Source organism: Euleptes europaea, chromosome 6 (genome assembly GCF_029931775.1).
Source record: "Euleptes europaea isolate rEulEur1 chromosome 6, rEulEur1.hap1, whole genome shotgun sequence".
Lineage (NCBI taxonomy): Eukaryota > Metazoa > Chordata > Lepidosauria > Squamata > Sphaerodactylidae > Euleptes > Euleptes europaea.
In genome coordinates, this window is record NC_079317.1 from 5,020,210 (window position 1) to 5,033,583 (window position 13,374).

Below are 13,374 nucleotides of genomic sequence, written 5' to 3' on the forward strand. Positions count from 1 at the left end.
GCCTAAGAAAAGTGGCAAACCTCTGGTCATTTCACAGGCTTTTGGCTAAACTGGTCGCAAAAAGCATTGTTATCTTTCTTCCACATTCCTGCCTCAATACTTCTTCCGTGGCGATCTCCCCATTTTATCCTCATGACAGTGCTTTGAGATAGGCGAGACTAATAGTAATATACCCAAAAAGACAAACGAGTGAGTTTGAACCTATCTGCTCCCAACTCCCTGCTTGGTTGATGTTGCTGTCTTTCATCTGCATGTTACATCCAGAATTTTGCTGATGCTATACAGAATGTCAACTTTCGGCTACAATAGACTAACATGGCTACCTCTCTGGAACTTTTAGATGCCCAGACTTAAGTCGGAACTCAGGGTGACTCAGCAGGAGAACGACGCTCTGAAGCAGGAAGTGATGTCACTACACAAGCAACTGCAGACAGCCAATGATAAGGTAGCTGCTTAGTTTAGGGGTGTGCACTTAAAAAAATTGTTATAATTTTGATTCGTCATTTCACAAAGAACATGATTATTGTTTTCCCGAAATTTTGGAATTATCAGTATCGTTTTCAGAATCCATTTCGAGTGCATTTTTTTCAGGTTCGAGAACATCAGTAATTGGTAGCCACTGGCCATCTACTGCCCCATTGAAAACAAAAAATGGTAGACCTGGTTTCTGGACTCCAGAGACCAGGTCTACTTCCACAGCTTTCAGTGGGTGATAGACCTGACATTGAGGCTAGGTCTACCTTTCATTAAAAACAGCGAAAATAATCCGAGAAAATTCCAAAATTTCGGGAGTGCCTTGCTTTGTTTCGGGTATTTCTGATCCAAAATCAAACAGGGAATTTCAGGCACAGTTTCAGATCGGGAATACCCTTACTTACATTACTTTATTTTTCCCTTTCTGCTTTCTCTACACCATAATTTTCTGCATTCTGTTCTTTCTCAGTCTTCCCCACCCCCAAGACTCCCCATTTAGTCAAAACTTGCTCTTTTAAAGGAATCCTTTTGTAGTTGCCTTAACACTACTTCTCCACGCTGTCAAAAATATACAGCATCCTGTCTATTGTTTGCAAAAATAATTTGATAATTTTGAATGGGCTTGGCCCTCCCTGGTGGAAGATGTCCCTGTAACTCCAACTTTATAAGACAGTGTGACTTGCCTAAAGCCCAAAAAATGATGATGAAGAAGAGTTGGGGTTTTTACCCTCAATTTTCTCTATCGAAAGGAATCTCAAACTGGCTTATAATCACCTTCCTCTCCCCACAATAGACACAATTTGTGAGGTAGGTGGGGCTGAGAGAGTTCTGAGAGAACTGTGACTGGCCCAAGGTCACCCAGCAGGCTTCATGTGGAGGAGTGGGGAATCAAACTCGGTTCTCCAGATTAGAGTCCACCACTCTTAACCACAACACCACGCTGGCTCTCATGACCCCATGGCAGAGAACTCCGTCCTCCCAGACTGAAATTTGACTCTCTCGCTGCAAGCGGCACCAGTTCTAATCTTGCTGTGCCTTGGATATCCTTCAGAATCGGGTTCTGGAATTGGCCACGCATTCTACGGGGCTGCAGAGCCAGCAGAAGAAGCTGTGTTGGGAGGAACTGGATCAGCTGGTCAAGCAAGAGCAGCAGCTGTTGAGGCAGGAAAACGAGAGACTCCAGCGGGAAGTCCAGAGCACCAAGGCAGAGCTCGTTCATTCTAGGGAAAAGGTAAATCACGCGCTTGGCAATCTTGTGGCCTGCCTTCCTTCTGAAAGTTTGGGACAGTCATCACTGGTCATCTCACTCTGTCTCTATCACATTTTGCCCAGCCTGTTTTATATGGAACTTTTCCATATGTACCTAGTTTCTTTCAAAAGCACTTTGCACGAGCTCTGTCCATAGAGTTGCCAAGCTCCCGGTGGCACCTGGAGATCTCCCAGAATGATAACTGATCTCCAGACTACAGAGATCAGTTCCCCCTGGAGAAAATGTCCTATTGTTCTAAATGGTTGCTGGCCATTATTTACCATCGCTGTGATCCAACTCACTGCTGCGAACCAACTGTAATGTATGCCGTTGGAAGCTGCCCTGTTTAGTAAAATTCAATTTTCCAATAGGATCTGCCCTTGTGGGTCTGGCAGTTGAGGTACAATAAGTTACTTGTGTTTTTTTATTGTCTGTTATTTGAGGTTGATAGAGGCTGGTTGAGTCATTTGATAATGGAAAGAAGGCACTCACCCTTCCTGACATTTTTTAAAATATCAAATAAATCGGAGAGGGTAAAAATTGCAATATATATATTGTCTGCCTATTTTAAAGGATAAGGGGGTATATTAAATATTTAGGCCATTGTGTTTTAAAGTGGTCCTGCTTAAGACCTATTGGTCATTTGAGCAAAATAATTAAAGGAAAGGTAAAAAGGATGCTGCCCTGAGCCCAGCATAGCTGGGGGAGAGCAGGGTTTAAAGTGAATAAAATATAAAATGAAATTTCAAGTGCATGAGCTTTTGAGAGTCAGCCCTTTCATCAGACATGTTGGTCTGCAGCAGAAGAGCTGGATTCGAGTACAGTAGCATCTTAGAGATCGACAAGATTTTCAGGGAATCAGCTTTCGAGAGTCGACCCCTCCATCAGATACAAGTAGGAATGGTTTCAGAGAGTAGCCATGTGGGTCTGCAGCAGAAGAGCTGAATTCGAGTCCAGTAACACCTTAGAGACCAGCAAGATTTTTCGGGACATGAGCTTTCGAGAGTCAAATCTCCCTTTGCTAGATGCTGCTGGACTCAAATCTTAATGAAGAGAGCTGCAGAGTTGTTGTTTTTTAAATAACAAAGTGAAACAAAAAACGAATGCTTGTATTATTTATTTATTTATTATTGACATTTATATCCCACCCTCATTCCCGGCAAGCCAGGCTCAGGGCGGCTCCCAACACAATTATAAAAACATCAATTAAAACCTATATTAAAACATACTTTAAAATATCATATAGAGGATGGTGCCGAGTTATTTTCTGTTGCCCAAGAAGGTCGGACCAGAACCAATGGGTTGAAATTAAATCAAAATAATTTCCGTCTAGACATTAGGAAGAATTTTCTAACAAAATATTGTCGAAGGCTTTCGCGGTCAGAGTTCATTGGTTCTTGTAGGTTATCTGGGCTGTGTAACCGTGGTCTTGGAATTTTCTTTCCTGACGTTTTGCCAGCAGCTGTGGCCGGCATCTTCAGAGGAGTCACACTGAAGGACAGAGTCTCTCAGTGTCACTTGACCACGGTTACACAGCCCGGATAACCTACAAGAACCAATTTTCTAACAGTTAGAGCGCTTCCTCAGTGGAACAGGCTTCCTTGGAAGGTGGTGGGCTCTCCTTCCCTGGAGGTTTTTAAGAAGAGGTTAGATGGCCATCTGTCAGCCATGCTTATTCTGTGACCTTAGGCAGATGATGAGAGGGAAGGCATCTTGGCCATCTTCTGGTCACTGGGGGTGTGGGAGGGAGGTAGTTGTGAATTTCCTGCATTGTGCAGGGGGTTGGACTTGATGACCCTAGTGGTCCCTTCCAACTCTATGATTCTATGATTCTATAATTCATACTGCATATTATAATAAAACAAGATGGTGTTAATTCCAGCTACTGGGCTACTTTTGCTGGTGCCGATTGCCGATGGCCTGATGTCTTTGCTGTTTGTTTTCTTGGGCGCCAGATACGGCAGCTGGACTCCGCTCTCTTCTCCCTGAAGCACCAGAAGCACCAAAGCCAGTCGGGGATTGTGAAAGCCATCGAGCAAGAGAAACTGAAGAGGGAATGTGAGCGGTTGCAGAAAGAGCTGATTTCCGCCACCCGGAAGGTGTGTTCAAGACCAGGGCCTGTGTTTTCTGAAATGGGGAAATGAGCCCAGGAGCAATTCTTCATTAATCCAGAATCTGAATGTGTACCTTGGTTCATGTCACCTTCAAAACAAACGACTAACCCTTCCTGAAATTGTACTACCCTGACTTATTCATTTATTTAATTAATTTTAAACATTTATTATCCCCCTTTCTTCCACACGGAGCTCAAGGCAGCTTAGAACACACATAAAGTAAAATACATTTAAAAGCATAAAAACCAAAAATTTTAAATCACAACTCAGGACTGCTAGTATACCTAACCAAGTGCAGTCCTAAATAAAACCTATGGCAATCCTGTTTTTGAGTCCCGCAGCACCTTAAGGAATGCTTCGGGGCAGAAAATTAGCATCTGTGGTAGATAAAAATCCTGTTGGGGAGGGGCCGTGGCTCAGTGGTAGAGCATCTGCTTGGCATTCAGAAGGTCCCAGGCTCAATCCCTGGCATCTCCAGTTAAAGGGACTAGGCAGGTAGGTGATGTGAAAGACCTCTGCCTGAGACCCTGGAGAGCCGCTGCCGGTCTGAGTAGACAGTACTGACTTCTATGGACCAAGGGTCTGACTCAGTATAAGACAGCTTCATGCGTTCTGTGTCCCTGTTCAACGCGGGGGTGGGTGGGCGGGTTCTATTGTTCCTGGATCTTGGGTAGAGAAGGATCTTTCCCAATCTGCTTGCAACGCTGGTATTTGAATCTAGATTGCGAAGGGGTTTTTTAAGAGGCATTCCGACTCGCATTTGACGAAGTTCTCAAATGTTCGTACGTTGAAAATCTTGTTGGGCTCTATGGTGCTGTTGGACTCAAATCCAGTTCTTCTGCTGCAGACCTAACACGGCTAACCTCCCCAAACCTAATGTTTGTCAACCTATGTTTGTTGATGGCCTGAACAGAAAGAAATCCGCCAACCCCCCAAGCACTCTCTATCAGACGTTTTCCCAATTGATCACCTAGAGGTGATTCTTGACCCAGGCGACCAGACAAAGGACTATATACAAGCACGGTTTAAGCAGATAAAATATATGGAGCAGAGGTCTGCTGGTAGCTTTGATCATGTGAAGCCTTTGGGCTGAGAGGCAGCATGGGTCTGGATCTCAATGGTTTGGAGGGGAATAAATCCTAGGGGTTGGGCTGTTGCCACCATGTTTTGCTTATGGGTTTCTCAGAAGCATCCAACTGACTGTGGTTCAGTGAAAGAGCATATGCTTGGCATGCAGAAGGTGCCAGGTTCAGTCCCCGGCACCTCCAGTTAAAAGCATCACATAGGAGGTGGTGTGAAAGACCTCTACCTGTGTCCCTGGAGAGCTGCTGCCAGTTCTGAGTAGACAATACTGACCTTGATGGACCAATGGCAGCTTTGCGTATATTTGGGGAGGGGTGGTGGCTCAGAGCGTCCGCTTGGCGTGGAGAAGGGCCCAGATTCGATCCCTGGCACCTCTTCAAAGGACCAGGCAGTAGGTAATGTGAAAGACCTCTCTGCCTGAGATCCTGGAGACCCTTGAGCAGTTTGTTCCCGATATAGCTTACCCACTGGGACACTTTGGCTGTGAGTGGGAAAAGCTCTTTGGCTGCAGGCTAGACTCCACCAGCTGACTCTCTTGCTAGTAGACTGGAATCCACGCCTGGCTGCAGACAGACAGACAAATGATCTCTTGCACTGTTTACCCCCCTAAAATTAAATTAAATTCCTTGCCAGGTCAGCCAGATGAATGCCCTGGAACATGAGCTGGAAACCGTAAAGTTGGAAAATGAAGGCCTAAGGAAGAAACAGGTCAAGCTGGACGAACAGCTGATGGAGGTACATTTTCAGTTGCAGAACCTTCTTTTTTGCTATTTCCTGGAAAAGAAAGAAACTGGGGGAAGTTCTCTTTACAGGCCGAGGTCTTTTGCCAAGATATTTTTCTGGAGCTTTCAGGTTTCGGCTTTTCCTCTACCTGCTGGTTTATACAGTACAGTCACAAGATGAAGATGTCCCACAACAGAATATTCTTAAACATTTCCTGCCCACCCTTCAGTGAGAGTCCGTACCAGGGGTGACTTGCAAAAAACAGACGCGTCAGACGACAAAAAAAACCATGACAATATTCCAAGGGAAAATCCAGAAGATAAATTAAAAGAAAACTGTTGAGCAGCTGAAATATTAGAAATGTAAACCATTGCCCAGTTTAAAATTAGGGATGACAGATAAAACTGTTCAGGCGGTATTAATCAGCAGCGGAAGGAGAGAAATACAAATGCCACCTAAGAGCTAAGAAAATGAGTGGGTTTATTGAAAGAAAGTCAACAGACCTGGTGCCAGGAGAGCATCCAGGGAGAGGCTGCTTCAACGTTGCGGTGGCACGACTGAGAAGGCCCTGCTTCTAGTCATTGTCCGCCTCACCTCTGAAAGGTAGGGGGGGGTGGTAACACAGCATTGTAGGTGAATTTTTTAAGCCTTGTGTACTTACCAGAAATTCATACAGGAAGTGGCAAAAGGTAGCCTTAGGGATTGCCAGAAACTCTATACTAAAACCATAGAATTTCCGTTGATTTCTAGAGCTACCCTTTGCCACTTTCTGTAAATACACGAGGTTGTTTTTTCCCTTAATTTTTCTCCCCGCCACAGCTTGGAGTGGCAGTGGGCAACTGGATGCTATAGCATCCCAAGTCCATCCCCTCCCCAAACCCCGCCTTCCTCAGGCTCCACCCCAAAAACCTCCCGCCGGTGGCCAAGAGGAACCTGGCAACCCTATAGACCACTGTAAATATTATTCAGCCCACCCTTCTTGCTTCTGAGATTTCCCTGGATGTTGGGAAATCCCCCATGGGGAGGGGGGGGGACTAAATAAATACATCTTTTCTCTTACAGCTAGCTCTTCCATCTTTGCTGCCAGGTCTAGAAATGTGTATTTTAGCTGAAGTTTGTAAAAAGTTGAATTCTGTGTAATGGACCCAGCATTGCGTTCAGGATATTCTGTTGTGGGCAATGGAATTGAAAGAGATATTTTATTTTAAAAAATTTTGCTCTGCTTTTCTCCTGCATGCAGGAGAAGATGCATATGTGTGTCCCTCCCCCACTCTTTTGATCTCCGCGAAAGACTTCTTATCCTTGATTTTCTTTATTCAACAGTTTTTTTCTCTGTGCAAACTATTTTTGCCCCCTTCTGACTTCTATAACTTTCTCTCCTTGCTTGCTCTCTTCCCCCGCTGGCTAATCCTTGCCTAGACTTTGGTGGTTGGAACTAGCAGAGAGGAAGGCAGAGTTCTGCCAGAAATAGCGTGTGAAGGTAGAACAAAACCGTTTTCCTGTAATTTCACTGCATGGAGCGAAAAAAACATCCCATTTCTTCATTTCCCTTTTTTCCTTTTTCTCTGTACTACAGACATCATACAGTCTAGGGTAACAATTGCTCATCTCTCCTGAAGAAGCTACTCTTCATTTTCATGAAGCAACCAAATCTTCTCATTTATTAAAACATTTATTAGCCATCTTTCTTCCTTACAGAGCTCAAAGCGGTTTAGAACATAGATAGAACAAACCTTAAATAAAATTATATTAAAAACAAAATTTAAAATCACAGCTCAGGACTGCTAGAAGACTTAACCGAATGCAGTCCTACAGGAAACCGCCTTCAGCTGCATCTTAAAGACTGAAAATGACGGGGCCGGGTGCAACTCCCTGGGGAAGTTGTTCTATAATTACGGGGCTGCCGCCGGAAAGGCCCTTCCTGTTGTGCCCAGCAGACAAGCTGCTTTGATTGAAGGGCCTCTCCCTGTGTTCTTACTTCCTGGGCAGGAACATATTCATGTGTTTTATTCACAATTGGCAAGGGTTGGGCAGCAGTTAATTCCTCTAGCAGGGAAAAGGAAGGTTTTGGTTAGTTCTTACCAAGAATGCTGGTGTAGCTGGATTGACTCGAAAGCAGTTTTCGGCAAAATGAAAAGTGGCTCTGGTACTCCATTTTCTGTCTGTTTTTCACCCCAATCCATTTGTACTTTTGTGAAGTTTAGAGTATCTCCTTCCAGTCTTTTCCCCCCTCTCTGCATGCCTTCCATGGCATTATCAGGTTGAAAGTCACATGACTGGGTTTGCTGATTTTCACAGGGTGTTTTTGGAAAACGTAGCCCACCGTGGTGGTCTTTGGCTTCCCCCAGCCAATTAGCTGCATCCCATGAGCCAGGTTTTCAAATTCTTATGAAGCTATTGGGTCCCTGGTCTGTTCCAGCAGGGGCTTCTGATGTCCTTAGTCTCTAGGCCCGGTTGTTGGACCTCCAGAAAAACTGGTTGGCCACTGTGTGAGGTGGGATGCTGGACTAGATGGACCCCTGGTCTGTTCCAGCAGGGCTCTTTTGATGTTCTAATGAAGTCCTTAGCCTCTGGCCCGGTTGTTGGACCTCCAGAAGAACTGATTGGCTATTGTGTGAGGTGGGATGCTGGTCTTCAAATTCTTATGAACACATGAAGCTGGAACAAACCAGGGATCCAATATTGGATATTGGTCTATATTGTCTGTTCAGACTGGCAACAGCTCTCCAGGGTCTCAAGCAGAGGTCTTTCCCATCACCTCTTACCTGGTGCTTTCAACTGGAGAAGCTGAGGATTGAACCCGGGACCCTTTCTGCAGGCCAAGCAGATGCTCTACCACTAAGCCACAATGCCTCCCCTCTCATTTGCCTGAAAGATACTTCTTCATGACCTGGCATAAGTGCCTCTGTTGTCAATGCCAGTCGCTACTAGCATGGATGGTTTTTAAAACCGCTTGCAAAACGCAAGCTCATTGGTCCCTCTAGCTCAGAATTGCTTCCTCTGATTAGCAGTGGCCTTTCTCTATCCTGATTATGGTCTTTCACTATATCAGCTGCTTGGGAACCCTTCACGGGAGATGCCGGGTATTGAATCAGCCCCAGGCTACCAGCTCTGCCTCCCGCTCTGACTGTCAGCACAGCTGCCTCAGCATATATGTCAAACCATTCGAACATCAGAAGAAGCCTGCTGGAGCAGACCAGTGGTCCCTCTAGTCCGGCATCCCACCTCACACAGTAGCCAGCCAGTTCCTCTGGAGGTCCAACAACAGGACTTAGAGGTTAAGGACTTTGTTCGAACATCAGAAGAGCCCTGCTGGAACAGACCAGGGGTCCTTCTAGTCCGGCATCCCACCTCACACAGTAGCCAGCCAGTTCCTCTGGAGGTCCAACAACAGGACTTAGAGGTTAAGGACTTTGTTCGAACATCAGAAGAGCCCTGCTGGAACAGACCAGGGGTCCTTCTAGTCCAGCATCCCACCTCACACAGTGGCCAACCAGTTCTTCTGGAGGGCCAAAAACAGGGCATACAGGCTGAGGCCTTCCTGTGGTGTTGCCTCTTGGTACTGGGATTCAGAGGTTGACTGCCTCTGAACATGGAGGTTCCCTTTAGTCACCATGGCTAGTAGCCACTGATAGATCTCCATGAATCTATCCAATCCCAGCTGTTTATACCGGTGGCCATCACCCTGTGGCAGTGAATTCCACATCCCTCCTTGGGTAAAGAAGTATTTTCTTCAGTCTGTGTGACTGAAGTGGTCAAAGCTGGGTCTATCTGCCTCTTCCGAAGGTGCTGTGGAAGGGCTTCTGTGGTGGGCAGGGGGGTTTCTCATCAAGCCGTGTTCCCCCGGGCACCTTTGCTGGCGGAAGGGGAATTCCGGCCAAGGGGGGGCCCCGGCGAGGCCGTTTTCAAGTTGTGTGATGCTTCTTCTCCGGGCAGCGGCTTCACTCGAGCACCAGCGTGAGGATTAGCCAGAGCCTGCACCCTCGCGAGCCGCAGCTGCTCCCGCCGCCGGGCTGCGCCATGGTCCCCTGGGAGCAGCACCAGCAGCTGCGGCACCAGCTCTTCCAGGCCGAGAGGAGGAGTCAACGCCTGCAGGAGGAGCTGGAGAACCAGCCCCTGGACACAAACATGCCGCAGGTACAGCTTTTCCTCTACGGTCCGTTGTTGGGGAAGGTGGATGATTTACCTCCCGGAGGTGCCTCCTTGTTCCTCGCGTGAGCACCTGACGCTGCCTGCTGAGTCAGACACTCAGTCCATCGCTTTCAGTCTTGGCTGCTCTGACCGGCAGTGGCTCTGCAGGGTCTCGGGCAGAGGTCTTTCACATCACCTACTGCCAGATCTTTTAACTGGAGGTGCTGGGGAATGAACCTGGGACCTGCCCACCAAACAGATGCTCTACCACTGAGCCACAGCCCTTCCCAAAACACTCATGAAACTGCCTTATACTGAATCCGACCATTGCTCCATCAAGGTCAGTATTGTTTATTCAGTCTGGCAGCAGCTCTCCAGAGTCTCAAGACTGAGACTCAGTCTGCATCATGACCTGCCAGATCTTTTAACTGGAGATGCCAGGGATTGAACCTGGGACCCTCTGCATGCAAAGCAGATGCCCTACTACCAGTGAGCCACGGCCCCTCCCCAAACACACATGAAATTGCCTTATACTGAATCTGACCCTTGGTATTGTCTGCTCAGACTGGCAGCAGCTCTCCAGAGCCTCAGACTATGCCATCATTTCCTGCCTGTGTGGTGTGGTGGTTAAGAGCAATAGTTTGGAGTGGTGGACTCTAATTTGGAGAACGGGGTTTGATTCCTCACTCCTCCACATGAGCGGCAGAGGCTAATCTGGTGAACTGGATCTGTTTCCCCACTCCTACACATGAAGCTGGCTGGGTGACCTTGCGCTAGTCACAGCTCTCTCAGCCCCAGCCCCACCTCACCGGGTGTCTGTTGTGGGGAGGGGAAGGGAAGGTGATTGTAAGTCGGTTTGAGTCTCCCTTAAGTGGTAGAGAAAGTCGGCATACAAAAACCAACTCTTCTTCTTCTTTTAAATGGAGATGCCAGGAGCTGAACTTGGGACCTTCTGCCAAGCAGATGCTCTACCCTTTTCTCCATGGTGATCCTTTCTCTGTTCATGCCAGTTTTAAACATTCACTCCTCCCCAGTGAGCATGAGAATTCCTGTCTATAACCGTCTTCCCAAGGATATACTGAAGCAGGCTTTGTCTCTTTGGCCATCTGTGGTCAGTAGGGCCGTGGGGATCCTCGGAGCATCGTTGTCCAACTGCTTGGCTTGTTCCCGGACATCAGCTTCCAGGAGGTGTCCTGGAACCATGCTACCATCCGCCAGCTTCAAGCCAAACCCCTTCAGGGCTGCTGCAGGGGCTTGGCTCGGCCTTCTTCAGCAGTATGGGAAGTGGGCAACAAGCATACTTTGTTTAGGGCAGTAAAAGGCCTTGAACTATGGGTCATGGCTTGGTCCAAGTGGCTTCGGCCTGGATCAGGAATTGATTGTGAAGCTGCCTTTCATTCTGAATCTGGTTGTCAGTCCATCGAGTATTGCCTACTCAGGCTGGCAGCAGCTCTCCAGGATATCAGGCTGAGGTCTATCACATCACCTACCGCCTGATCCTTTTAGCTGGAGATGCCGGGGATTGAACCTGGGACCTTCTGCATGCCAAGCAGAGGCTCTACCACTGAGCAACAGACCCTCATATGCCATTCACCTCCCCGGCCTCTGATGGCTGGGAGAAAACCATGCCCCTGTGGTGCACTGGGTGGGGGCTTCCTTGTGGAAGAATCACTTGGGTATCCTGGCCGAATCAGCCCTGGGTGTTGTATGTATGGAAGCAAGAGAGACAGCATGATGTAGTGGTTAGATCCCCAGGTTTGCACTCTTCCTGCACCATTGCTTGGAAGCTTGCTGAGTGACCTTGGGCCAGCCGGACACTCTCAGCCAAACCTACCTCACAGGGTTGTTGTGAGGTCAAAAAAATGGCGGAGAGGAGAACGCAGTCAGCCACTGTGGGACCCCACTAGGGCGAAAGGTGTGATATAAATGAAGTTATAATATGTAAATAAAATAAACAGCATGTTCATCAATAAAGAGCGTTCCAATGCAGAGAGCCAGCGTGGTGTAGTGGTTTAAAGTGTTTGACTAGGATCTGGAAGACCAGAAATCGAGCAAAAAGAAAGGAGGCCACACCAAAACCAAATGGAGTCAAAAAGGAACGATTGGTGCGAGGGAATAAAATTTAATAAATAAAGTAACCCTCTGGGTCTTGCACAAACTTCCTCGGGGATCTAGTCACTTCTCAACCGTCCCATGCAAGCAATAAAACAATTGTTTTATTGTCTTAATTGTCTTATTGCTTGCATGGGACGCTTGAGCAGAGAATAGATCCCCCTGAGGAAGTTTGTGCGAGATGCAGAGGGTTACTTAATTTATTACATTTTATTCCCTCGCACCAATTGTTACTTTTAGGATCTGGGAGACCCGGGTTCGAATCTCCACTCGGCCATGGAAGCTTGCTGGGCGACCTTGGGCCAGTTGCACGCTCTCAGCCAAGCCTACCTCACAGGGTTGTCGTGAGGACAAAATAGAGAAGGGAAGAACCGTGTAAGTCACTTTGGGTCCCCGTTCGGGAGAAAGGCAGGATATAAAGAAAGAAAATGAATAAATAAATAAAAATAGTTCATTTTTTAAATGGGGGAGGATCGGAGGAGGGGCAATTCCGATGACTTTATGAGGGTTTCAAATTTGGTATTTACAACCCCTGGGTGAACGAAGGATGTGGCTCACAAGCCTTGTGTTGACCGTACATAGGGTTGCCAACCTCCAGGTACTAGCTGGAGATCTCCTGTTATTACAACTGATATCCAGTCAGTAGAGATCAGTCCGCCTGGAGAAAATGGCCGCTTTGGCAATTGGACTCTATGGCGTTGAAGTCCCTCCCCTCCCCGATCCCTGTCCTCCTCAGGCTCTGCCCTCAAAAACCTCCCATCGGTGGCAAAGAGGGACCTGGCAACCCTAACCGTATGGCAGATAACTACACTTTCGCTGCATGTTAACACTTATTTTCCTGCTTCGGCTCTTGCTTTTGGGGGGCCTGTTTGATTGTTAAACCGGTGCTGGCGCTGTGTGTGTGTGTGTTTGTGTCTTAATAAGGAGTGTGTGCTGTTTTTAAAGACGTGGGGTGAAGTGTGTCCCGCTTGCCTTCTTTCCTTAGGCCTTGCTTCCGGAGCAGCGATCTCTGCATGCAGACACGTACAGGCGGATCGGGCACCTCTGACCCCCCCTTGGCTGCTAACGCATCTCATTCCATACTTACACAACCTGAGACACCTGGGGAATCCGACTGCTTCTATGTTTTGTTTTAATTTTTTTAAAAAAACAAACTTATTTTATTTTAAACCTCTTCAGTATTATGTTTTCTTCCCCCTTATTTATTTGTGTCCCAAAAAAGGCTAATTTTTTGGGTGTGTCATGTGTATATGTGGGAGAAACAAAATCACACATTTGCTGTCTTTAATTTTTTAAAAATTTGTTTCAAGTCATATTTTTTTTAATGTGTTATTTAAGAATTGCGCGTCCAGGAGAGTTTGGAAAGAGAAACGCTATTTTTTTTGCCCCTCAGATTTTATGCTGTAACTATTTTTTAAACAAAAAGTGTTGATTTTTTTATATATTGGATCGGAAGAAGAAAATGTTGGGTTATTTATACAGATTTTT

General features: G+C 46.8%; 1 protein-coding gene across 1 annotated transcript in view; it reads left to right on the forward strand.

Annotated features, from left to right (window-relative positions):
- NIN (ninein) overlaps positions 1 to 13,374 on the forward strand; it is an 87,067-nt gene that overhangs the window by 68,591 nt on the left and 5,102 nt on the right. The window contains exons 23-27 of the mRNA XM_056852077.1: positions 341 to 445; positions 1,526 to 1,705; positions 3,679 to 3,822; positions 5,554 to 5,655; positions 9,580 to 9,780. Of these exons, the coding sequence (XP_056708055.1) occupies positions 341 to 445; positions 1,526 to 1,705; positions 3,679 to 3,822; positions 5,554 to 5,655; positions 9,580 to 9,780 (732 nt within the window). The remainder of the gene's footprint in view (positions 1 to 340; positions 446 to 1,525; positions 1,706 to 3,678; positions 3,823 to 5,553; positions 5,656 to 9,579; positions 9,781 to 13,374) is intronic.